This window comes from Adiantum capillus-veneris, chromosome 20 (assembly GCF_014529385.1).
Source record: "Adiantum capillus-veneris isolate H3 chromosome 20, ASM1452938v2, whole genome shotgun sequence".
NCBI classification, from domain to species: Eukaryota; Viridiplantae; Streptophyta; class Polypodiopsida; order Polypodiales; family Pteridaceae; genus Adiantum; species Adiantum capillus-veneris.
In genome coordinates this window covers 122,064,645-122,092,423 of record NC_140950.1, presented here as the reverse complement: position 1 = coordinate 122,092,423, position 27,779 = coordinate 122,064,645, and the positions used below count along the sequence as shown (strand labels likewise).

The following is a 27,779-nucleotide window of genomic DNA, read 5'->3' as shown; positions in this document are numbered from 1 at the left end:
TAGCATGTTCAGTCCCCATGCCCTTTCACTGGTATCAGAGCAAGGTGGAGAGGAAGGGGGAAGGTGGAGTCATGGAGGAGGAGAAGGCATGGAGCTCTCTCTCCCTCTAGGCATGGATCTTTCTCTTTCTCACTCTCTCGGATTTTCTAGTTCTCTCGGATTTGGAGGATAGGGTCGAGCAAGAATTTGCATGTTTGCATGGAGCATGCAAGCAAGAGGTCGAAAACGCAGGAAATATCCCTTGACTGGCAGAATCAAAAGCTATGGGAACGAGCTCTTGAGGTGGGAGCCATGCTCAACCGACCTGCACGAGGGAAGCCGAGGCTGCCCTTGATGGGATTGCCCTGGCCTGCGGCACTGTTTTCGTCTCTTCAGCGACCCTGCTTGCGGCCTGTGGCGTCGGGTAGGGGATGAGGCTGAAGCGCAGTCGTCGCCATCGCTGAGCAGGCAGGTCTTGCTTTTTTTAATTTTAATTTTATTTTCCATGCTTTCAATTGGGCGCCCGTGCCCACCTTGCCAAGATTGGCCATTCGACACAGTAGGGGTGCATGCACAGCCTGTGCATGCCCCGTATACCCGATATAGCCGTGCATTTACTGCAATTTAGAAGACTTTCAGCACACCTGCTCGGCTCAATCATCTCAATTGGCATGGATCTCAATTAACATGTGGAATTTGCCAAGGCTACAACAAGCTCTTATGCACTTGAGCAACGCTTGCTATTCAACAGGGCATATCGACAAGGCTACGAAAAGCTTGGCATGCATAGTCATGCGACCTGCCAAAGGTTGACAGCACGGGAGTCGGGATTACGCTGACTAAGTTCCACCGGGCTGTCAAAATCGGTAAGTAAGTTTCCTTTCACATTTTAAACTCTTACTTCATGGAATCTTGCAGATCTCTTCGCACTCTTAGCATGGCAAGCAAAGGTTGCCTCTGTTTCCGCAAGTTTTTGGGGCTAGGCAAAGTGCTTTAAATGCTTACGTCCTAGCATACCGCTTGCCAAGGTCAACCATGGGCACGATCAAGCATGGCCTGCAAGATTAGGAATTTTATCATGCATGGCATGTAATAACTTATACGGTTTTGAGCACAATAGTTGGGCCGGTTTGATGCAAAAGCATAGCAAATCGTCATTGTTTTGGAATCTCAAGGAGATCAACATGGCTTGCTAATCGACTAGAAGCTGTTGGAGAATACAATTACAAATTCTGTAATGATGCTGCAATATTCGACATCTCATTTAGTTGAAAGTGTTCGACACGATCGATTCGCTTTTGCCATTATATTTGTATGTTAACAACCGCATCTGTTTGTATGAGCATAGAAGTACTTATGTGCAACATGACTTCCATCATTGACAAATTTTGTATCGAGACTTCCCACGTTTGGCATATGCTATGAGCATATAAACTCGGGAGGGATTTGATTATGCTTGCATGATCTTTCATTACGTGCTAGATGAGCATCGATGATACCTGAGGGTGTATATGATACATGCAACAACTCTCTCTCATGTAGCAGACTTGGCTAAGGAGCCAGATTCCATCAAAATTTTCTTCGGAATTTCCAGGCAACGGGTTACATCCAAATGACCAGGTTAGAAAATTATTTATTTTTATTTTTTTATTGTTTCCAAATTTACTTTGAAATTATTGTTGCTATGCAAAGCAAAATGCTTTGGCAATTTTACACGAAGCAAGGCTTCTCCATTGTGCCAAGATATTGCCCATTGATTTGGAATCAAGGACATTGGCTCACAGGTTCAGGGAACTGGCATAATAGGGATATCACCTCACAGAATCCCTACCAATCTAGCTGGTGCAAGGCACTTATGGTTTTGGGCTCTCACCTTTCAGACCTTCACTCTCGCCAAGGGCTTACCACTCTGCATGCACGGCATGCTAGCCATGTGAAATGAACTCCATCACTTTTTGGTTTACACTTCCGCTATAACACCAAACACTCTGTCAAGGATACGTTAAGTTTTGGATTGTTTGACATGATTTTTGGTTGTTGTCAACGCACAACAACACCAAAAAGAACCTAAAACTTGGACTTGATTCACAGGCATAGTGCCCTATTCAAGTCATCCTCGTACAGTCACGACCCCATACAAGGTATATGGGTCAAGATTTGACGTGTTTTCTGTTGCCTCTCTCGATGAGAGCCTCATACAGACAGATTGTTGTATGCTTATAGAATAAGCTGCAACCCAGGCATAAGATGCACATACTCACACATATTGGGTAGGCACTATAATAGGTTAAGAAACCTTCCTCAACCCAGCATGCTATCTCTTTCTCTCTCTTTCTTATTTCTCTCAAAGAATAATGAAAACTTTCTAAGAAGCTTTTGATACATGATTTGCTCACGAGTCAGCATGAGCCAATGTGCTCTAACTCTCACCTAGAAAGTGGCCAAGATGCCACCCCAATTAGTCTTCCTTGCTTCGTCGATGGAACACTAATTTACTATTGGGCTATGAGCCACAAAGGCTAAGAGCCATTGTCAGACCTAGGGTAAGACACAACTGTTGGCATTACTTGGGTGATTGTTCTCAAGATCAAACAGATCTACCAAGTGGAGTATCCATCGACGTTCATGGACAAGCAAGAGTCTTGTCATTATGGATGTTTTGGGTGTCATTTTTGCACTACGTGTTTTTAGTGCGACGCTCGAGTTGAGTTTCCGATAGTCTTAAACTCACAGCAGCTGATCTATCCCACGGAGTCTAGATGCAGCAAATAGTTGAGACAGCATGGATGTCCATACAAGCTAGGCATTTCACTTATGTGTATCTCCTGCTCTCTCTATAGCACTATGAGTGTCTACGGAAGCACAGTTTTGGGGTAAGACCCTGCGGGTGAATACTAAATCACTCCATAGGCATTGAGGATCATAGTTTGATCTATCACAGTTGTACTTTCAAGGAAAAAAGTCCGCAATCTACAACAGGGTAGTGGACACATTCACCTTTTCCGGTTGATTCCAATCATTTTTGTACATGGTTGACTATGTTGGTTACCGTTATCTGCTAGTTGAGCAGTTTCTACAAAGATTCTTACCAAGGGGTTTGACTACGTAGATTCTAATCCAAGGGCTTGGATTGCAAAGGCAACACCCAGGGTTCCTAGTGCAATGCTGTTTGTTTTCTTAGGTAGGGGACGTGCTCCTCTCCATTTGAATATGGGTAAGTGAACATTATGTTCAAATCTCCAGGTACGCATCTATTGATTTGGTGTTATTCCATTTTTAGTATGCTTTGCTTGGTTTTTCAAGACCTATAAGTACGCTTGAATGTTACAGAGCTATGCCAATGGTATGTCGGCACAAAGTATTTTGGACCAAGTGTCCGATCTATCTTTCTGCCTTATGCTGTTACAAACCTACTTGTAGGGTTCAATTTGGCACATGTTGTCACATGGGATACAACATGTTCTAGGAACTCAAGGAGTTCGGTTTAGCCAGTGTGGAGCAATGAATGAGGGTCCCTCTCACTCTTGTTGCAGAGTGTTTAGAGTTACCTCCACACACAAGTACATCTTATACTTGAAGGATGTTCTTTTTTCAGACATCCTTAGTTAAGACATATTCCACATGTGGCGAATATGAGTCTCTGCGACTGACACTGGCGCCCCCTATTTCAAATATGTGTCACGACAAAGTCCCTAGGTGCTGGTCACATCTGTTTTCTAGACCATTTTCAGCACAACGTATCAGGAGTAAATTCAGTGGACAAAATTTGTCGGATACTTAAAATGACTCGTTCAGCTACAACTATTGTTATACAACATTCCAGATGGTTGTTTATAGATATAGGAAGGCTATAAGTGGTTAATGAAAAAGTTTCATTGTCTGTACCTAGAAGGGATCAATGTTTCACCTTCTATTGCCATTCTTTCAGCAAGGCTTGCAAAAGATTGCAACTGAAAGTATTTAGTTTCTTTTCAGAACTATTTACATTCTTTTTTAATGTGTGCTACGCGCATCACATTTGCCATAAGTATTGGCAAAGATCACCATGGATATACAGGTTCGGATCTGTTTCTTGCTAAATGCATGCACACTAGGTGTTATGGGCCCTAGGTGTTTAGCAAAGGCTGATTTGGAACGGCATGCATATTCCTCAGGTTGTTGCTTATGAAGCATTTTGCACTTTATGTGCACTATCTCTATGAGATTACTTTTGGGTCTACTAATCACCAATAGAGGTCATGGCTCGGTTTGGGTGTTTGTGGATTTTTCAAGTTAACCACGATGGTTATTCCGGACATTGTTGATTCCTCGACAATGTTATACGCTATTCCCCGTTTACCAGTCATCTGGGAAGACTGTCTGTAAACCGTGGGGGAAACACACCTCAATATTGTCAGTATCCAAGGGGATTGGCAGATTACAAAGTGTAATCTTGGGCTAAAGGATATGCAAAGTGCATACATTAGCACCAAGCAATCCAATTAAGAAGCATTTATTTCTCTTCTTGGAGTTTACTTACTATTAGTTAACGCATGTTGCGACTAGGTAGTCTCTTCATGTATAAGTTAGGTTCTCAACCTTGAACACTCGTTAGGGTGGGGTTGTTTACTGATGATGAAATTTGGGAACAAGTCAAGGACTTAAACTTGGCTGATGAGTTATGTTAGCAAGTTACTTTCATGGAAAGTGATAAGAGGTACTCTTTTTGGTACATCTTTCTTGTGATAAACTCGTTTACCACGTCATGAGTGTTGTAAATGGAGTCTACACACTATGTTTGGATAGGAATCCGTACCATCAGATGGTTACAAATGGACAACAATGTAGAAAACCAAGATGTTACTCTTGGTTTCATTGAACCTCCTACTGAACCGGGTTCCGCTCAAATGAACCTTTGGATCCATCAGGGATATTACGGTAGAAAACATTAGTGTTCTTATGAAGATACCATCACTTGTGTTTTCATGTCAGGACAAGGGTAGGACCAATCATGGCCAAGGGCCAGGATGGACATGCAGTCAAGGGGGTCCCTATATTTAGTAGGCCAAGGGGCTATATAGGGCATGGCTGGGTGGAGATTAGCATGTTTAGTCCCCATGCCCTTTCAAAAATATCCCAAGCCTATTTTGCAGATTTTACTGAACGGATGTGAGGAACAATGGTGCGCTTCACAGACAACGCAATCAATGCATGAGCTTGCGCATCCTTTACATCCCAACGAGCTTGTTCTATCGTAGGCAAAACAACTCTAATAGCAGCAATCCTTGCAGCAAGACCTGCAACATCCTCAACATCGCCTACATCCTCAGAACCAGGACGTACATCAATGCCCTGCACAATGTTCCAAACGCCCTTTGACACAAGAACATGTTGCATCATATAAGCCCACATAGGGTAGTTGTCCCCATCCAACCTGTCATCAGCAACAAACATCTTGAACACATCTGTGTTGTTGTCAGCCATGGTAAATGTTGCACATGATGTGAAAATTGCCCAAAAATAGGAGAAATGGAGCGAGAACAACACGTGCTATATAGCACAAACCGTAGAAGACTATGAGGTATTTGTTATGCAAAAAATGGCACTGACAGAAATTTTGCACAAAATGATGAAATAGCCTGTGCAGTACTGTCTGTAGTGGAAACAGAGGCCGAAACGAGCCCGAAACAAAAATCTGAGCAGACTCAACTCTACGAGCTAACCCAAATTCTTTGTCGACCTGCGAACGCTTGCCAAAGCTCACTGAAATCAGAAAAAGTGAGCAGGTGTGTGCTGGAGCAGCTTGCGACTAAGCTCGAGAGAACGCAACCTGCTCTGATACCAATTGTTGGAATTAGGGTTGCAGAGAGACACACATAGCTCGGAGAAGACGAAGGAAGCTCAAGGCACACAATAGAGAGTGTGTTACTTAGTGTGCAATGGAAAGATAGATAGCCCTAGAGTGATGGGCGTATATACAATGCTCGGGGGAAAAAACCTCCTAAAGAGGGAAAAAATGCCCCGGCAGTCCTAGTGTGTTCACACACATCACTACCACATGTATATGGTAACAGTTGAACGATGGTTCACTTATCATATTGATACTTTATATCGATGGTATGCTCATTGTTGGGAAATATAAAGATGAGATTACCATCTTGAAGAAGTCACTTAGCATGCAATTTGCTATGGCGGATTCGGGAGATGCAAGTCACTTTCTTGGTATTCATATCAAGAGGGATAGAAAACATGGAATACTAAAGTTGTCTCATGAAACATATGTCCACAAGTTCTTGCAACGTTCTAATATGCAGGGGAGGAAGGCTACATTGAGTACCCCAATGGAGGCGTATACAGAACTTAGCAAGAATGATGCTCCCATTTGATGCGAAGAAAACAAAAATGTCCACGATGGCATATTCTTCACCAGTTGGTAGTCTTGTGTACGCCATGGTAGCCATTAGATCAGTCATTGCTTTTGTAGTGGGAGTGGCTATCAAATTTATGGTAAATCCTAGAAGAAATCACTAACAAGTGGTGAAGCACGTCTTGAGATATTTGAAAGGTACGACAAACAAGTGCTTACGCTTTGGAAATATTGATGCATCTATCGTGGGTTACATAGATGCACATTATGCGGGTTGTATGGATAGTCGGAGTCCACGTTTGGCTATGGTTTCCTATTTGCTGGAGAAGCCATGTCATGGATATCGTGTCTCCAAAACTCCGTGTCATCTTCCACCATAGAAGCAAAGTAAGTAGCAGTTTCTAATGCTAGCAAGGAATCTGTGTGATTAGCTCGCCTAGTGGGAAATCTTGCATTACTTAGACTCCAGTGTTGCATTGTGATAGTGGGAGTGCAATTACATTAGTGAAGACCTCGTGTTTCACTCTAAGTCAAAACACATAGAAGTGTGTTATCATGTGATACGGGACATATTGGTTAGCATGCACATTGAGCTACTCAAGGTTCATACTAATGACAACCTTGTAGATGCTCTCACAAAGAGCCTACCACTACAAGAGGTTATGTGCACTTGTGACGGTTGTAGTGACAAAAATACACTGAGGTTTTTTACCACCCGGTGTCACTAACACGGTCGCTAAAAGCATAGCAACGGGATCGTCATTATTGGCCTCGCTAAATAGCGACGCATATAGCAACAATTGCAGTCCCTCTGTAGTGACACATATAGCGATAGCGACACCCCATAATATTTTTTTTTGGGTGGTAAGGCATTCAACCCTTCAACCATATTGAACATTGTTTCCAGAATAAAGTATACATAGATGAATCCAAGATAAGCAAGTATTCACCCTTGAAAGAAAGTGCAAGGTATAGACCCAAGATAGTCACCCACAAGACAATATAACCATTAACTCCCTCCATCATGCATACTATTGTTTGCAAAATAAAGATGCAAAATTGACAAAGTAATTGGACAAAAGTGAATTGATGAAAGTAAATCAATGACAAAATTATACACATCATAGGCAAAATCACTCGATTGTTAAGCTTTGCAAATGTTATAGTTACAACACAATTTTCATTACTGAGAAAATACATCGTTTTTCAATAGTTACAAAAAAGACATACACACGTCATCTCATTATGCATGCTATGACAAAAGAAAACTAGTGCTATCTGGCTACGGCTAGACTAACTCATCTAATCAGACGTCTCATCGCGTCCAAGCGGCGTATCTGTCGGATTCTGTAGAAAAAAACAATAAGACTTTCTGAAAGTATAAACATATAAAAACAAAACAATCTATTTTCTTAGCTTATCATTAAAATACAACAAGTGTAAAAGAGTAAAGTGAAATACTAACCATGTCGCACTGTCCATCAGAGCGTTTAAGCCCTTTCTGCCCGCGTACTCGCGCTCGTACGGTGTGGGGTCACATCTTGTTTTCAACCACTGTCAAAACATACAAAGAATACATTATGTTAGAATTTTAAAGTACAAATAGACGTAACTACCAAACCTAAAGGGAAATGCAAAAACACTTACAAAATCGGCCTCAAATGATGCCACCCGCCGCTCCTCAAGTGGTGCGAGCTCCCTCCCTCTGCTCGCGCTTTGGCTACCTCCTTTTGTTGCTTCCACTTGTCTGGATTCTCGCGTGTTGCTCGCTTCGCATTCTTCCAATCTTCTTTGGCCAGTCAATATGGTATGTTCCACCCATGCTTTATTGCTTTTTGTACTTCAGAACGCTTGTGCTTGCAGTATTCGAGCATTCGAACCTTCATCGAGTCTTCACTGAAGCGCTCATCCCTACTTGACACGGAAAACTTGTCATGCAGCATGCTGATGACTCCGTCTTTTAATTCATTTGGCACTTCACTCCAGGTGTTTAGTATGTAGTGTCGAAACACCTGAGAGCAAAGGCCGCGCATGCGTGAGATCACCTTCTTGCCTTCGTCATCCAAGATGATGCCGCCGCTGATGTTGACCGAGTATGGTAAGTCCTCTCGCTTGTGATGCGTGAACTTGGGTGTCTCGACAGGGGTCTCAAATGGTGTCTCGATGGGGGTACGGACGACAGGTGTCTCCATTAGAGTCTGGGCCCCGTAGCGAGGAGCGTCGATTGGGGTGACTCCCGGAGGAGTAGCTAGTGGTGTGTATCTAGGAATGACCGATAGTCGCACAAAACCTGGCGTAGATGACGATGTCGTGGTTGGTGTGGGGGCGGGTAAATAAGGGGGAGGTAAGGAGCCTCGTCGACTATACGAGGCGGTGTCAAGGCATCAGTGGCGACATCTCCACATCAACCGCCATCGCCACCACTAGAGCGTCGGTGCCTAGAAGAGTGTGAAGATCGTCTCATCGACACCAAAATCTCGGAGCGTGTTGAATGCTGCAAAACAAAGGGAGATGCTGAAGGAGTGGAACGATGTGATGGTGCTCCAGAGCGATGATGCTCCTTGTATCACCTCCTCATCATCCATACCTGTAGTAAACACACGAACATTTAATCTTCATATTGAAAGGAGAAGAAAAACTGGACAAGTTATAATTTGATTAAACACAATTTGAATTTCTATATAGAGCTCTCTATAATCGATCAGGCGGCAAAAATCTTGCGCGTTGAGAAAGTTCCTTACAAATTTAGAAGGGCTAGCAGATCTGACCGCGATAGCTCAGAAGCGGGGCTAAGTAGCTCCCTGTCGTGTAAGGCCAAATAGTGGCACGATGAGTTCAAGCCGGCTTCAAATACACGAACATTTAATCACTTTGCTAATAGAGAAGAAAAGCTGGATACTTCTTAATTTGATTAAACACAATTTAAATTTCTCAAGTATAGTATATAGACAAGAATGGACAAAAAGCCACTTGAATACATTATATATTATAAAACAGAGAAAAATTGCTCAAATACAATGTTTATGGCTTTAAGAGGTCTCTCTCTCATCCTCACATAGCTTAGCATAACTCCCTATGTTTATATAGAGCTCTCCGTTTAGGCAGATGTCCTTCGTTTTGTTTTGTAGATCCTCTGTATGCACCCCATAGAGAGTAGCAGCTTGACGCTCGTCTGGCACCAGCTCAATGGCTTCTGACTAAACATCCTCTCCGAACTCCTCCACTGATGCCGTTATGATTGGCACATGGTAGCCCTCATCCGTCCGTGCACTACGAGGGGCTACCTCTATGACGTACCACCAATTTGATACAGACTTTGTAGGATGAAATACCACCTACAAGAGCCACATAACTTACGTGAGTGCTTCTAGGCCACCAGTCTTCTAAAATTGGATGTTAAATATTTATAGACTTACTTGTTCACAATGCTCGAGTAGTACGAAAGTGTCTCTTAGATCGGCCCATTTTTTAGTCGAATCCACCTCAAGGAAACCTGACTCTCTTCTTTGAACAATAGCGTTGCGACCCTCCATGTTTATCTTGAACCATTGCACGTCGAACAAGTCCACAAAAAATCCTATATAATCAATCCTCAAAATCTCTTGTAGCGTGCCGAAGTAAGTGAGTTCCGCCACCATAGGATCTGCATCAAGGGACCGTCGTCGTCTAGACTGTTCAAATTTTGCCATGATTCCACAATCTTGTGTAAAATGCTATTTGTCGATCCATTCCACCCTAAAATGTCGACCTTTACACCATGTTGTTGTGTATGACAGAGATTATGACCGGCCGTTCAAACATCTAGAAAGCCACGAGTCGTACATTGCAAACTTACCTTGGTCGCGCAACCCCAGCCAATATGGTAACTTGTACCATTGAGAGAGTCTCTTCATCCCTGGGGGCAAACCGTCATCACACATCTCCTTTTGCTCTAACCATGCTTGAGCAGACATCCTCGGTGGCTCTCTTCCCAAAAAATCGTCGTGTAACTCATGATTCTTTGGAAGATGCGCTTGATGACTTTCGTAGATTTGCTTCTTCGGTGAGGGCGCCTGATGTGCATTGAGTCTAGGTCCACATGTGACACATGCTCTATATCCGCTTGTTTGAAGCCCTACATGTATACACATGACAATAGATAGCTTGAGAAAAACCAAGATTTATAGTGTTTGAGTTTGAGTATAAATCACCTGGGCATTCTATTAGTCTGGGATAGTCATGCATGGTCCACATTAGAATGCCTCTGATCAAAGCATTGTGTCGACCTGTGTGTCGGCTCATATCCACCACTTCTATGCCAATCCACAATTGTTGTAGCTCTTCTAATAGTGGACAAAGATACACATCCATATTCTTCACTTTATACCGCCCCGACACAATCAAGCTTAGAAACAAGTGCCCCTTCTTGGTAGTCAACCACGGGGGAATGTTGTTATTGACGATGACAACTAGCCATACACTATAAGATGTTGACCTCTGACCAAACGGATTTACACCACCCATAGCCAAGCCTATTCGCAAATTTCGAGCTTCCCTGGCAAAATCCGACAATGTGTCGTCTATATGTTTCCAGGCTGCGTAATCTGCAGGAATCCGCAACACACCATACGAAGATCTATTCTCCTCGTGCCATGATGCTAGGGCGGCCATGGACTTACATTCAAAGAAATGCTTGATGCGAGGTAGCAGAGAAAAGTGTCGCAAAACCTTTTTGTCCGTGGAGATCTACTCGATATCTTTCGGAATCACATTTCGTACACTTCTCCATGTCTATGTATTCCCCTCTAAAAAGAATGCAGTCGTTAGGACAAGCGTGAATCGAATTGTAATCCATCCCTAAGTTTCACGAGATCTTTCTTGCTTCCTCTCTGGAATCTAGCGTCACATTATCAGCTGGCAGTAGGTGCTCTTTGAGCAATCTACACAGCGAAAAAAATGCAATACACTTGTGTAAGTAATCTATCATATAAATATACATCTAGAGTTTTTTATTGAAGTAAACACATTGTAATAGATCACCTGAAAAGCGATGTGACGCTAGTGTCACTCCATCCAAACTTTGCCTGCATGTTGAGAAGAACCAGGAGCGCCTTCAATCTAAACACACGTGCTCCACCATACAATGTCGTATCGGCTTCACTTTTCATATCATCATAGATAAGCCTTTCCGAATCCATGATTATCTCGATCATTTCATCGATCTCGGGCTCAAACATAGCCTCATTGAGAATGTGGTCTACATGATCATCCTCCGAGCTGTCAGAGGCGACATCTTGTGGCCGTGAATGCAACTTGACCAAAGCGCCTGTGAATACGTCTATTGGGTTGCAAGATTGTTGCATGTTGGTTAGCGTCAGAGTCTGACGAGTTATTATTGGCAACAACTCGATCTATAATAGATGGATCAAATTCGTCAAATTTGCGAACGTGTTGCAAAGAAACGCGTTTTGTCCGTCGCACAACATGTTTGCATTGATTACAAGGACATAAGATCCTTGTTGAGAGATAGGTGTTTCGGTTGGACATCCCCACATCGTCGTCACTACTCATAATGAATGTAAAAACCTTATAACTTGGGCATAAATTTAATCTTCTATTGGCATCCTCTGTCTTATCTCTCTCTCTCTCTCTCTCTCTCTCTCTCTCTCTCTCTCTCTCTCTCTGTGATCATACTGTAAACTACCTCACATTCTCTAGTCATGTCCGATCTCCGCACACCTCGCTCTAGACATGCGCGGAGCTCAGAACCACCGGGTTATAATCTTATCTTTATTGGTCAATGCCTATATTTGCGGGTACGAGAAATCTACACACGCATGCCTACATGACAATGCGTGTAGTGGACAAAACCCCTTTGCCTCTTCTTTAGCTGTAGCAATTCACAACAACTTAACATCTCTTCATAGTAGATCCTTGTTCGAGGGATTACTGTGCATGTTACATGTTTGCCTCCAATCTGAGTATCATACCCGTTGAAAGCTTTCCAACTTAAGGCAGCATCCGTGGAGAGGAAGAGAGGGATCACCGTTGGCCTAACTCAAAATTTAACCCGTAATCCTGAAGGTAGACTTTAATATAAAAACTAAATCCAAAATCTAATCTTAAATCTAACCTAATTAAACATATGGTGACTCTGAGCTAATTGAACATGGTTAGTGGGTGAGTTAGTAGATGTCAGATTGTGATGGGGATATACATATTGTTGTGTACCTAGTGTTTGCTCTTTGGGCAAAGCATTAAGCTTAGCTGGAACTCCCCTTTCATTGATATGCCCTAAAATATAACCTACATCTAAATCTAATCTAATCTTAAATCTAGCATAAACTTAAATCTAATCTAATTTCAAATCTAACATAAACCTAAATCTAATCTTATCTTAAATCTAACATAAACCTAAATGTAATCTAACTTAATCTTAAGTTTAAGTTAAATCTTAACCTAATCTTAAATCTAAACTAATTATAAATCTAACATAAATCTTAAATCTAAGTTAAATGTAATCTAGCATAATCTTAAATTTAACTTAAATGTAATCTTAAATCTAATTTAGCTTTAAAATATAACATTTCATTTCATATTTTCTCTACTTTTTTTTTATCTATCTCTCTCTCTCTAAATGTGTGTGTGTATGCATGCGCGTGTCAATTTTTTGTACATTCAATGTGTGTGTATGTCACATTTGTTTATGCATGTGCGTCTCCCTCCCTCCCTCTCTCTCTCTCAAAGACATAATGTGTGTGTGTGTGTGTGTGTGTGTGTGTGTGTGTGTGTGTGTGAGAGAGAGAGAGAGAGAGAGAGAGAGAGAGAGAGAGAGAGAGAGGGTTGGACCACGTTTGCCTTCAAGTGGGAGATTGTTAGGGTTCAAGCTAACTATTGGACACCCATCACACTGACCATACTAACCTTATCTATTATTTTGATCATATAGAACAATAAGGAGTAGTGAGGTATCAATCTAAATCCTCATTGAGAGCTCCACCAACACTATGTGTCTGTTCTTCTTCTTCGCCCTCTCACTCCACACGCACCACACACTCTTCAATGTTTGATCTTGTGTATGCACGATCCACCAGATTTTCATGATTTTTGGTATGTTGCTTGTATGCTATGTTGTTTTGTGTATTTTGTAGGGACTCCGTGCATCTGTTGTATGTAGCACACTTAACTTCCTTCGAATGCATAGACCTTGGGCTATGCATAATCTCCTCACATGTGAGACTGTATAACATTTGTCCTCATAATGCTTACATAAATCAAGCAACCAATAAACTCCTATTCGAGACTGATAACAAAGTAGTGTCCATGCTTGTAAAAACCAACCATAAGTAGAAGCTATGTACTGTGTACAACAACAAAACACTTGAAGCGGTTGAGAGCTTTAAGTACCTTGGCCTTGAGGTGCGACCAATCACACGTGACATGAAGGTGATATGTGTTGTTTGAAAGCTAGGAAGAGAGTGTACTCTGCATTTGAGAGTATATGTAATGCGGGGATGTCAATTATTGGGTTGTCAAGAAGTACCTTTTTGACACATCGGTGGCACTGATTCTTCTTTATGGAGTATGCTCTTACTTCTTGGGTTGGGATCTTTTCCAAATGAGGTTATGGATATGGAGAGGGTTGTGGAGTACATGATAAAGATGCATCAAAACCCCTTCTCATCGACTTCATATAATTGCATGCAAAAAAGGTCAAAAGATGCATAAAAGCGATATCTTGAGCACAAGATGGTTGCAATACATAAATAAGTGGTTGAAAGGTGGTGTGCATTATCCTTGCTATGTGATGCCCCAATAGACTCCCAAGTGAATAAAGCTTTTCTACAAGACCAATGTATTACGGCTTGGGATGAACCTAGTGGGTCACACTTCATAGATTACACTGCCCATATTGCCCCAACCATAGAACCATATTCTTCGTTCAAAGAGGAAACTGTACTCACTCTTATATGCTCGAGCATATCCCCTTGTCGGTGATATGCATTATCACAACCATTTGTTTTAGCTCCCACTCTTTTCGATGCGAGAGGGAGCATTGGGGCAATGGACAAGAGTCCCATCACCTACCTACTGTAAGCTGAAGAGTCTGAGTAACACACACTACTAGAGTACTCAATTTTTGTTCACTTATGAACTTGCTTTCCTCACATTTTTAGCTATACCCTAGACCTCCATACTTTCCTCTTGCATCCATAGTGTGGGCTCTCCATTGTGATTCTCATCACCACGATCCTTGAGCATCAAGAATCACTTATCAGCTCCGTACATAGTACATTACATGTATCTTTGGTCCCATAGGTCATGTTTGACCTCCAAGGATCTCTCTCTCTCTCTCTCTCTCTCTCTCTCTCTTTCTCTCTCTCCTGACTAGGGAACAATGTGTGTCAATATGTAAATCCATTTCAAAACACGAGTTCATTTCAACTAATCAAAATTGTGTCTCTTGTAGTAGAGATGAAGACTCTTAATCTTGACATAATGAAGTGTATGTACCCCTGCTTCCAAAGTCCACTCTCAAGGTTGACGATGGTCGCTGAAGTTTTCGTCTACGGTTGTGTCTTCAAGGCTCAAGCTCGTCGAGGTCCAATGCCTCTGTTAACACTCTCCATCTCACACATTGACCTAGAATGGGTTCATGCCTACTGGTAGCTGCCTTTGAAGCGCATTATACTGAAGAGGAAAAGAAGGAACTCTAGAAAGAAGTATTATGCACATTGCTAGACACACTTGCTTATGTTGCCACAATTCCTCTCTCTCTCTCTCTCTCTCTCTACGTGTGTGTGTGTGTGTGTCTCTTGCAATGTGCACATGCATTTCCTACAGTTTGGTTCCATTGTAAAAGCGTAGCAAGCCCACCTCCAAGCCCCTGCGCAAAATCGATCGTCTATTTGCATTGGCGTCATCGGAACTTCATGCCCTTGGAGTAGCCGTTTTGCACCGGTTGCCTACCGTTCTGGTTGGAGTCTTGCAACTCAGCTCTGAGCTCCTGCCGTCTCCAATTGGAGGTATTCACATAGCATATGTGCATGTTGAAGGTTAATGGAAGCCGATGATAGCACAAAAATCCACTAGTTGTTGATGGCATGTCTCTCCCCCCCTCTGTCCCCATTATTTCAGTCCCTTTGGAAAATCGTCTCTCTCTCTCTCCACCCTCAAATAAATAGTTCGCGCGCAAGAAGAAGAGGCGCGCGTTCTGCATTCAAAACCTATAAGGGCTTGTGATTTTTAACCTATGTGCCCATCACCATCATCATTCCCGTCTCTTCTGCGCACCTTCGTTCTCGCCTCCTGCCTTGCTCCGCCTTTTTCCAGCTAAATTGGGCTTCCTCTCAATTAAATTGAAGGCTGTACGCAGGCGCAAGCCGATCACGAGTCCAATATCTTCGCTTCCAAGCCCTCGTCTCGACAAGCTTTCACGCTTTCTGCAGAAATATGTGTTAAACGTCTTTCTCCGAGCATCAGCGATGGTGGATGTTGCGACTGGGGATGACTTGCAGGCAGTAACAAGGAAGGGTATGCCTTCGAGGACGTCTCATAGCAGGCAGTTTTCTTCTGCCAGCTGCTTCAACCCGTTCACTTCTTCAAAGCCTGCTTTTGCTTTACCCGAAGAGTACCATCATTTTGTGGACCCTGGCTTTGCTGCAGATGCAGCCTACAGGTTTTGTCCTACAAATTGCTATGTGGCTGATACATTCACCAATCAAATACAAGTAAGGGAGAGAGATTTATGATTCTTTGATGTTAATAGGCTCTCCTTCAAAGTTCATTTGTTTGGAGGAGGCAAGGTTCTGTCAGCTCCATGAACGCTTTACTTGAAAACGTCGAGTGTTTCATGGTTGGCGCACGGGTGAGGGCTATAGCCAGACACCTCCACCACGCTCACGGCCTGCATGCCAAGCAGGGCCACATCCTCCCATCCTCTTACCCCCCAACCCCCATGGCCTCACCCTCCTCTTCGGTTGCCTATGCGCCAGCCTCATCAGCTTCCTTATGGGAGCATGTGTGTGGGGTTGAAATTTCTTCAAGTCTGATTACAACTTTTAGGACTACTGGTGATGAGTACATCAGTATAGAATCCAACATTCACATGCCAACATTAAAAAGACAGCAGCTGTAGAACTTAAAGATTTTTGCTTCAAAGAAAAATGTTGTAAGTTTAGTGATCTAGTGCCCAACTCCAACAGTTGTCTTGACCATGCCACAAAGCTGAATGTGCATCTTGAAAGTGGTTACGAACAGGTTTTGTAAACTTTTTTTTTTTTTTTGTAAAAACTGAAAGTGGTTATGTAGAGTTTTGGTACAATTTGGAGTTTTCAGAAAACCAAGGTGTAAGATGTATGTGTTCTTTGTGGACAAATGGGTAGTGTTATCTATTCTAGAAATCAGTTGTCCAGCATGTAAACTCACTACTTGCAAAAGGTATTTCAATGAATTCCTGGAATGACACCATTGTAGCAATAAGAAATCATGGTTTACATCTTTCAAGGATTGGTCCCTTTTTCTTTCATGTTTGTGTGATGTTGCTATGTTGCTTTGTGCCTGTATTTTCTTTGTAAGTAATAATTTGTTGTGGTTTAGATGGACAATTGCGCAAGCTTCTATTGCTTATGCAAAGCTAGGAACATACTTGCTGGCATAGGCTTATTTGTTTTTTAAGCCAGCAAATGTGGATAGAAGGTTATATGCACACAATATTTTACATGTAATGTAGGATATATAGACAAGGCTAGATCCAGAACATACAATGGCGCAACCATACTGTATTTTTGAGTTTGATTAAGATTGAAACATAGGAATTGGCGTCGCCCAGTCACAAGAGCCATGTGAGATTCTCCAAGGAATTGAAATGCGTACGACTTCCCTAAAGTGTAACGATCTTGTGATTGTTACTACACTATGTTCTTAGTCGTAGATCATCGTGGACGTAGTTTTGAAGAATAACCAACCATAGAGACCCCCATATTTGATTGGTCACAACTCTTTTCCAAAGGAAGTACCTCTTCACCGAATAGTCACACTCCTTCGACAATTGGCTATGTCCTTTTGCCGATCAGTTGTGCCTCTTCTTGCCATGTTGCGCCAATTTTTGGGTTTATATACACTTATTACAGTTTTCATGCATTACTATGGCAGTCTTGATGCGTTTTTTTTGACATTGGCTTATGAGTTTTCTATCGTAGTGTTTTGGTTGACATATTGCCTAATTACTATTGAAACTCTGTCAAATTTTACTTGTGAGTTCGCCACAGTATTGTGCTTGATAAGGGTAGATTCTGCTTTAGATAAAGGGCCATATAGTATCCATAAGTCCCATGTTAGCAACTCAATCATGGAAAGAAAAAATTCAAGATGTTCTTGTTCGAAAGAAGCAGCTAAAGCTGTTGTTTGGCGTTGAATCAAAGCTTACTACCATGTTTGAATTGGTTGCAGCTCTTTAGTGAAAAGATGTGTCTAATAGCCTAAAGATATGTCTATTTATGAGTGGATATGTTTCTTTATGTGTTTGTTCGTCTCCTATATAAGGAGCGTGCTATAACAGAGTCTCATTTACTCATTTATCGAATCAATCTTATAGTTCATCCGAGTTCTCAATGTCTAAGTCAAGTTTTATCTTTAAGTTTGAGTTTCGAGCCATGAAGTATTGGTAGAACACATTGGCCGTAAATCCACACATCGTTCCTGGTGGCCTTACATTATTCTCGTTCACAATTGGTATTAGAGCAATTTTTTTGTAATTGTGGTTTGTAGTGTCCTTAATTCTCTTTGTTGTAATCTATTTACCCTTTCCACCTAGAGTTGATGAACGGTAGTTGCGGCTATACCTACACATATTCAACCATCCATAATCAAGAGCTCTTGCGTGTGTATGGGGTGAGGTTCTCTAGGTGAGGAAGAAGATTGAGAAGAAGAGTTATTGTTATGCTTACCATTGGTCTTACGGTTCTTAGTCTTACCGTTCTTACCATTCGATGGGTTTTGAGGATTTTGAGATCTACTTTGAGATGACTTGGCCTCCTTAGGCTTGCCTTTCTTGTGCTTCATCTATTCCGCGAGAGCTATCACCAGTGCGGTGTTGTAGTCCGTAGGGTTAAAGACTTGCACATCAAACTTGATGTACTCATCTAAACCCAAAAAGGAAAGCCTTCTTTTGTCCGGCATTCAGTTTGTGCAATTAGATGCCAATCTGCAAAATACAATTAGAAAAAAACATGATAGGAGATCCATTTTGCTTGAGACCGCAATTTTCTTTTAACTGATTGAGGTATTGCGGTGGCATGAAGTGAGCCTTGAGCTTGTCTTGGAATTTGCCCCAATTGAGAGAGAGGGGTACGCCTTTCTTGGCATGCTCAAGGTGCTCAGCCAACTATGACTCCCGCTAAGCTTGATACCAGTTAATGGCATCTCTTGCTAGATACATGGCAGTCGTTAAAACTTTACTGCTACTTGTTAGTCGCCAAGTAAGCATTAAATTGATGCAACCAAGAATGAATCACAGATGCATCCATCTTTACCATTATACTTACTAAACGTCAACTTCTCAGTGACCAGATTGTTGGAGTTGTCGCCTCTACGTGTGCTACGGGATGACTCGCTAGGCTCCTCGAGTGGCTTGCCTTTTGCGGAGAGTATCTGTAGGACCAACTCTTGCATGCGTTGGTCCCTCTATGTCTCTCGTTCCAACTCCATAGCCCCTCGCTTCTTTTTGGCTGCTATGCGTTGAGCCTCGCGTGCTTGCTCACGCTCAAGCTCCATAGCTGCCCTTCTTTCTTCGGCCACTAGGCGTTGAGCTCCATAGCTGTCGGTCGTGGTCCATGGCGGCGTGTTGCACCTCTTGTTGTAGCATCATGTCCATCATCAACTTGACCGAAGCCTCCATAGGGTTTGGTGTAATCCGTGGCGTAGATGGGGATGGGGGAGGATCGAGGAACAATCCTCCTGATGTAGAAACTTCCTCTATCATGTGCAGCGGAAGAGAATAAGGATTTGCTCGGATCTAGTACTTGGCAAACAAACACAAGGGACACTTTACTTGAAAGAACTAAACTGAACTGAAAGAAAGAGAGAGACAAGAGAGAGAAAAGAGACGACACACGGATGTCGGGTCCCAACCCTCAGGGGGTCCCCTTGGATCTGCAGATTGGTTAGGGTTAGGCTCGAGGAATCCTAACCCAGTCGATCTTCAGTGGCTTGACACGTCAACATTTTGTGACAGTTGACCACCATGTTAGAGCATTCCCCTTCAGAAAGGATGTGGCCTTTCGGCTTCCAAGAAGTTGCAAGCTTCCACGTGCACATCCAACCCTATGTGCATGTGGACAAGCTACTTCATGACAAGGGTTCAATTAGCTTAGGAAGTATTATGGCACCTTTGTGAGTATGTTCGCAGGCACTTAGAGTAGATGCATATCCTTTGGTTGCACACAGCATGATCATCAACATTACCATTAGAATCCATTAGGAGCATTCTACAGTGCACATAACCTATTTTCCCTATTTTAGCCATTTTTCTGTTAGGTTTTGCGGAAGTGAATGTTGAACTTTGCTCAAGATGAGTGCTCCGAACTGTGCTCAAGGGTTTCTTTTACTTACGGAAGGGAGAGCCTTTCGTTCCTTTAGTGAGAGAGTGCAATGGACACAAACAAAGCGATGAACACTGTGAATGAAGGAGAGCGGTCTACTATTGATTGCACAAATCTCTACAATGCTTGGACTTGCCGACGATGAGGACGACGACGAGACGGGCTGAAATCTGAAAACGCTAATGGCTGAAATCTGCAAATCTTTATCTGCTGAATCTTGACTCTATGTCAGTGACGACGGCGATGACGATGATGCAACGACGACGTGCTGAAAACGCAGATGCTGAAATCTGCGTTTTCGGGCTGAATCTGCAAACTTCGATGGATCTGATCGTGTGGCGAGGATTTGTTGCGGGAAGGTGAGATCTGCGAGGTTTGGGACTTCTAGTGCGGGTTCTAACTACTGAAACTGAAAAACGCTGGTGCTACTGCTAATTCTATCGCGATGGAACTGGAAAACGTCGGGGCTGATCTGCAAATAAAAAACGCTAGGGTTGAAAATTGTTTTGCTGCGGGAAATTTGCTAACGCTAGGGTTGTGCTGTGGTCTTGCTGTCGCCAGGCTGCTGCAATGCAAAAACGCTGGGCTGATCTTAGTCTTGGTGCAAAAATGCTAGGTCTGTTGGGGAGGACATGCACGATCTGCGAACAGAATCACAAAATTGCCAGAACACTTTCTATTCTAGACTGACTGAACTGAACTGAACTGAACTGAGCCCTTGTCATGAAGTAGCTTGTCCACATGCACATAGGGTTAGATGTGTCACGTGACATCCTCTCCTTTTCAAAGTGAGGTACTGGTACCGAACTGTATGGCGTCGAGGGAGATCGCCAATAGCATCCGGAATCCTGGAAAGGACTCTTCATCGGCCCACTCTAATGTGTGGGTCGTGCGGTACTTGAACTTCATAAAGGTTTGCAACGCTTGCTTCTTTGGGCTGCGTCGAAAGTGACACAAAGTCTTCTGTGGCTCCTTCCATGCTTCAACATCGTCTATACTCATGCGTCTTCCTTCTTCAAGAATCTTCGAGGATGAAAACTCCTGAAACCACTTCCAACACAAAAACATGAACATACCCATTCCATGTAAAGTGACTGGAAAAATTCTAGTCTTCTGTAAAGACTGTGCATGCAACGTAAATGAACATATAGACGGAGTGCCAAACCGTTCATCAAACACACGCAAACAATGGAATCGAAACTTTTCTTTTTGATCTAAAGCTATCAACTGTGGCAAATCACAATGGAAATGCCCATGCTTGATGTTCAATCCTTCTTGTGCTCTTTCGGATACTGTGTCATGCCAAGGAAGAGACATAGAATGTGAATTTCTTGAATGCAAACACTTCATCTTTTCATGAGAAATCCATATACATCTGTGCTCATTCATGAGTGAATCGTGCTCAGTATACAATATGTCATGCCTGTGAAAAGGGATCAGATAAGGACGGTGATTAAAATACAGGAAAGCATCACGAATGAAACACTTGAACAATGCGTGCTGACTAATCATACGAACACACAGTACTTCCTGTGGGGGTTCTTTGGACCTAGGCGGGAGAGCCAAGATCGGTTCTTAGTGATTGATCCAATCTGCAATGAGGTTAGCTTCACTAGACAAAGTATCCACTAAACCATCCTTCCCGTGAACCATCACATCTTCATCATGCAAATCATCATGCTCGTGAATAATCACATCTTGATCATGCAAATCATCATGCTCATCATTATCATCCAAATCATCATGCTTATCAATTTGTGCCTGCATATTAGAAATGAGTCGCAACAACTCTTGCATGTGTCGGTCACTCATCTCTTTTCTTGCTTTGTTCTCACGATCAAATTCTGCTTGTTTTTCTTTGTGCTCACGATCAAATTTGGCTTGTCTTACTTTGGCTTCTAAGCGTGCTTGCTCGCACTCACGCGCTATGGTTGCCATTCTTTCTTCGTACTTACGATTAATTTCTGTTTTTCTTTCTGCATTTCTTGCTTCGCGTTCTAACTTCCTTGCTTCGCGTTCTAACTTGCTATCTATACACATTTGCTCCAACTCCTCCATAGGAGTTAGTGCAATCCTTCGCGTAGATGGGGAAGGGGGAGGGTTAGAAAAACCTCTTGGTGGGGAAAACTCTTCTTCGCCACTCCCATGCTCACCACCTCCATGCGAAGTATCCATTCTGCTTCGAGTGATGACCATCCACTAAAGTCGCGAGTTTTTAAGTTCACGAGGAACTTGGGTTCTTCTGAGTCTTGGTCTTGAGTTCTTGAGGTTCTTGAGGGTCTTGAGGTTGATCTTTAGCTTGTAATCTGTGTTAGAGAAGGATCTTCTCTTCACCCGAGTTCTTCTTTTTTCCGCGGGCGCACCTCTTGGCGGCCTTGCACTCACACCAAGGTTGCTTTTCCCCACCTTATGTCGATTGGCCGGCCACTAAGTGCACGGTTTACTCTCAATGAGTGAAAAGAGGCATAAGGGGAGGCTGGACAAGCCCTTCTTTCTTGGGTTTCTTGTCACTCTTCAAAAACACGATTAGGAATTGACACGCCCAAGAGGTCTTGGGTTACGTGCGACCTCAACAAGCAAAAAAAATAAATCTGTGGTTCTTGTGGTTCTTTCCTTGAGTGATACTGAACACTGTCAAAGCTCTGATACCAATGTTAGGTGTTGCGGAAGTGAATGTTGAACTTTGCTCAAGATGAGTGCTTCGAAATGTGCTCAAGGGTTCCTTTTACTTACGGAAGGGAAGGCCTTCCGTTTCTTTAGTGAGAGAGTCAAACCCTCCTCCGAAGGCCCCACTCCTTATGGCGAGAGTGGTCTACTATTGATTGCACAAATCTCTACAATGCTTGGACTTGCTGATGATGTCGACGACGACGAGACGGGCTGAAATCTGAAAACGTTAATGGTTGAAATCGGCAAATCTTTCAAACTCTATGTCGGTGACGACGATGCAACGACGACGTGCTGAAAACGCAGATACTGAAATCTGCGTTTATCGGGTTGAATTTGCAAACTTCGATGGATCTGACCGTGCGGCGAGGATTTGTTGCGAGAAGGTGAGATTTGCGAGGTTTGGGACTGCTACTGTGGGTTCTAATTGCTGAAAACTGAAAAACGTTGGTGCTATCGCTGATTCTGTTGTGATGGAATTGCAAAACGTTGGGGCTGATCTGCAAACCAAAAACACTAGGGCTGAAAACGATGGAACTGTTGATTCTGTTGCGATGGAACTGCAAAACGTCAGGGCTGATCTGCAAACCAAAAACGCTAGGGCTGAAAACTGTTCTGATGTGGGAAATCTGCTAACGCTAGGGCTGTGCTGTGGTCTTGCTGTCGCCAAGCTGCTGCAATGCAAAAACGTTGGGCTGATCTTGGTCCTTGGTGCAAAAACGCCAGGCTTTGCAGCTGGTGCAAAAATGCTAGGTCTGCTAGGGAGGTTCTGCTGAGAAGTTACCTGTTGAACCGAAGTTCCTGCTGCCTCTTCTGCCCAAAAGTGCTAGCGCTAGGTTCTTTATATACTTGCTCTGCTAATTTGCCCTACCCAATTCCCAACAAAAGTCATTTAAAAATAATAAGTGAAAAATGTCAAAAAAAGGAAAAATAGGTCTATGCACTGTAAAAATGCTCGTGATGGGTCTTGATGGAAATCTGATGATCATGCTATGTGCAACCAGAGGATATGCATCTATTCTAAGTGCCTGGACATGCACGGTCTGCGAACAGACTCACAAAAGTGCCAGAACACTTCTTATTCTAGACTGACTGAACTGAACTGAATCCTTGTCATGAAGTAGGTTGTCCACATGCACATAGGGTTAGATGTGTCACGTGACATTTTCACTTATTATTAATAAGTCACTTTGTTGGGAAACTGGGTAGGGCAATTTAGCCAAGGATCTATATAAGAAAAGCTAGCGCTAGCACTTTCTCTGGCAGAAGAGGCAGCAGGGACCAAGTGTTCAATAGTGCACCTTCTGAGCAAGACCCCTCGGCATGCAACCTAGCGTTTTCAGCCACCAAGGACCAACGTTTCAACATTTTGCAGATCAGCCCAACGTTTTGTAGTTGCAGATGATGCCTGGTGACAATAGACCACAATAGACTCCCTAGCGTTTTTGCAGCAAGACAACAAATTAGCCAGCGTTTTTGCAATTGCAGATTTCCTCTAGCGTTTGTAGATTCCCGGCGACAGGATGCATGATGGCATTAGCGTTTTCAGTTTTCAGCAGTTAGGTTCCGTACCGCAGCCCTCAAACCTCGCAGATTTCACTTTCCCGCAGCAGATCCTCACCACACGGTCAGATCCACAAGCGTTTCCAGATTCAGCCCGCTATTCACAGATTTCAGCATCTACATTTTCAGCGCGTCGTCGCATCGTCGTCATCGCCGTCATCACCGACATAGAGTCAGAATTCAGCAGATAGAAGATTTGCAGATTTCAACCCTTAGCGTTTTCAAATTTCAGCCCGTCTCGTCGTCCTATTCATCGTCGTCGACATCGTCGGCAAGTCCATTGCATTGTAGAGATTTGTGCAATCAAGAGTAGACCACTCTCGCGAGAGTGGGGCCTTTGGAGGAGGGTTTGACAACATTCTGGTGTTGTATTCTTCTTTCCCTATCTCTCAGTCTAAGCTCCTTCATTCACAGTGTTTTCCACTTTGTTTGTGATTATTTGCACTCTCTCACTAAAGGAACGGAAGGCTCTCCCTTCGTAATTAAAAGGAACCCTTGAGCACAATTCAGAACACTTATCATTAGCAAAGTTCAACATTCACTTCCATTGCACCTTACACAAGCGGTGTCAAATTGTTGTATGAAAGAAAGGGCTCGATAGGAATCCTTGTAGCTTGAATAAGTGTCTAACCTTACCGTTTGGCCCCCATCCTTCAACTCCTTTGTCATTTAGATCCTTTGACTTCTTGCTCTTCCGAGAGAGCGTTTTAGCTTTCATTAACTTGTTGACTTTCTGTCCTTCAAGAGCTCCATCGAACTCTTCTTGTGAGTACAACTTAGCCTTGGTCTTCATTGTTGACTTGGTTGGAGTGTGGACAACCTTCTGCCATCTGTCGTAAACCTCAACAATTGGGTAACTCTTCATCAAATACTTCACATAATTCGGGTCCTTGGAGTATTTGACAAGGCGGCTTGCACATGTGTCAACCTGAAGCAGTCTCTTGTAGTCGAATTTGTCGAGATCCTATGTTGAAGACTTGCCATGGTCCTCTCCCGATTCTTCAGAAGTAGGTTTGCCCTTGTTGGAATCTCTGTTGGTTCTTTCTGTTTCCCCACTAAGATTGTAGTGCTCTTCATCCTTACGTATATCTGTAGCTGGTGGGATGCTGTCCTCTTTGTCGGATTCACTGTTGGACCCATGCGTGTTGTAGGAAATGGATTGGATTCTTTGTAGGAGGAGAATCGTCTGAGCTCTGATACCATTGTAACACACTTAGACACCCAAGCAAGAAATCAATAACAACACACGAACAAAAACTGCAACAGACTGAGCTGAATATACACACATTAATATCATACATATATAGAGATGGATATAGATATAGATAGATAGTTAGATGGCTAGATAGATATAGATAGATAGTTAGATAGCTAGATAGATATAGATAGATAAATGAGTTGACAGGATAGTGGCGGTGAAACCGGCCTGTAGCCTTACTAAAGGGCAGTAACCTTAGCTTTCACCCGTAAATGTATCGTCTAACTTTCTTTGCACTTGACACAAGGTAACTTCGCCTAGCGAGAAATTATAGCGTGCTGAATTCTCCGTTTTTAGCCTTTAAATTGCACCAAAACACCTGTTTGATGGTTCCCTAGCTTTTTTGAAGCCCCTTTTAGGCATCAAAATTGATTGAAACCTTAAACTTGCAAAAAAATACAAGAAGCTGCGATTCTTTGTTTTGTGCTGTGATTCGCGTGCTGATCGCTCCTGTGGGTAGCTCTTGAGCTCCCGCTCCTTTAGGGTTACTTGCCATTGATTAGCTGATTCGGTACTTGTGCAAGAGGCTCTTGCCTCAGCAATTGAGCATAGAATCCCCACAACTATACATCACTTATGGAAAGCCCTTACACACACACACACACACACACACACACACACACACACACACACACACACACACACACACACACACACACACACACACACACACACACATACTGTATTCACAATGATTCAAATCAGCCTCTCCCGCGAAATCGATTTGGGCGCCCCTTCCTTGCTGAGGTGTCTTGCAAATGGTTCTCCAGCTGACAAGTGTCTAGTTTGCCCATTTGGTTTAGTTTCTAGTAGCCAACAACTTATGAAGTCTCGCCAAGGGGCCTAAATGACTCGAACTGAGCCTAGCCACTCCTTTACTTGTTAGATTTTAGTGCCAATCGGCCCACCCATCTCGTGGCTGCCTGGCCTTGATTCATGTGGGTGAAGCTCTCGGCCATTGGCTATTTCTCACTAGCCATGCAATGTCCAAGCATTTGTGATTTCAAAAAGAGGGTCTCAAAAATTAAATAAAAGTCAAGGGAAAAAAACCAACAAATAAAGTTAGTGTTTTGTCATCGTCTCGTGACAGGTGGAGTGCCGCTTCCAAATGCATTGGCCTCAATGACTTGGCCCTTTTCGGCATTTATTTCTTCATTGATGATCGGAAAGTACAATTGTCGAGAGGTGTGCTCTGGGTGTTACATAGGTTACATGGGGCCCCTAAACTGGGCGATCTTGCTTTCACAGGTAAAAATACTGTCCGAAAAGCTCATGCAGTCAGACATACAACCTTGCCACGTGTCAACCCACAAATCGCGGCGTGTTTTGCACTGCGTGCCATGTCATCAGTTTTCACAAGTTTTGGTTGCTGGCTTTTGTCCGGCCTCTTCTATTGTTGTTGCTAAATTGGCTTTATCTGGCAGAAAAATAATTCTTAATGAATTATTTGGATTTATAAGTGAGAGGGTTTTCTCGCTTGGAACACCAAGGAAAAATAATTCTAAATGAATTATTGGAATTTTAAGTCAGAGGGTTTTTCTCACTGGAGACATCCGAGTACAGAGTATTCCTAGTGCATCATTCAAAGTAATGACGGGAGCACTGTGAAAGGGAATATCTGTAAGGCCACCAGGAACGGGTGCTTCTAATGCGTCACATCGGATGGGTGACAGGGAGCATCGGAAAGAAGTATCCGACTATCCGGGAACGGACATCTCTGATGCGTCATAGGATGGGTGACATAGAGCATTGCGAAGGAGATTGTACCGTAAGTTCGGTAGGAAAGGACTAGGTGATGGGTATTCTTGATGCGTCACAAGGTGGGTGATAGGTGCATTGGAAAGGGAATATCCATAGTTAGGAGGAAATTCCGAACTGTGTTAGAATTGTGCACAAGGAAAAGCAAGCACTTGAATGAAGATGGGTTCAAAGGAAACTTTGAGGAAAAACAGATGCTTTTTGAGAAAGCGTGATTGCTTTTCGAGAAAGCAGATGCTTTCCCGCGAGGAAGTCGAGGAAATCTATGTCTGCATTGCAACTGTGCATGTGATTGCATCCAGGGACGCCTGGGAAGTGCTGTGAAAGCATTGTTTTTAACTTATAAGGTTTTATTGAGTTTTTGGACAAATTCAGACCATTTTTAAAGGTGACCGGCCGCCCACTTAATAAGTGGGTAGCCATCTGATAAATGAGGCAACAGGTCAGCCACTGTTTTTTTTCTCTCTTTTTTTGGCGGAACAGCGCCCCCCACAAAAAAAAAAGAAAAAAAAAAAAACGGCCACGATCTCCACGCGAGCAGCGAATGCTCTGCTATTCGTGCCGTGGCCAGGAGCTAGAAAAGCATCACATGCCCTCACTCAAAAGGGAGGATCAGTTTTTGCAAGAA

General features: G+C 43.0%; 1 protein-coding gene across 5 annotated transcripts in view; it reads left to right on the top strand.

Annotated features, from left to right (window-relative positions):
- Positions 1-409: 409 nt before the first annotated feature.
- The window catches only part of LOC147433185 (transcription factor E2FA-like), a 32,000-nt gene continuing 4,630 nt past the window's right edge, over positions 410-27,779 (top strand). Inside the window, exons 1-2 of one of the 5 annotated variants that reach the window (XM_086492837.1) lie at positions 410-845; positions 1,525-1,599. Coding sequence is in view for 3 of the 5 variants with exons in the window: in XM_086492838.1 (XP_086348964.1) it covers positions 15,790-16,035 (246 nt within the window). In the remaining 2 variants the exon portion in view is untranslated. Of the gene's footprint in view, positions 846-1,524; positions 1,600-15,462; positions 16,036-27,779 lie in introns of those variants that run through there. The other 4 variants (XM_086492835.1, XM_086492836.1, XM_086492838.1 and 1 more) reach the window with 4 other exon arrangements.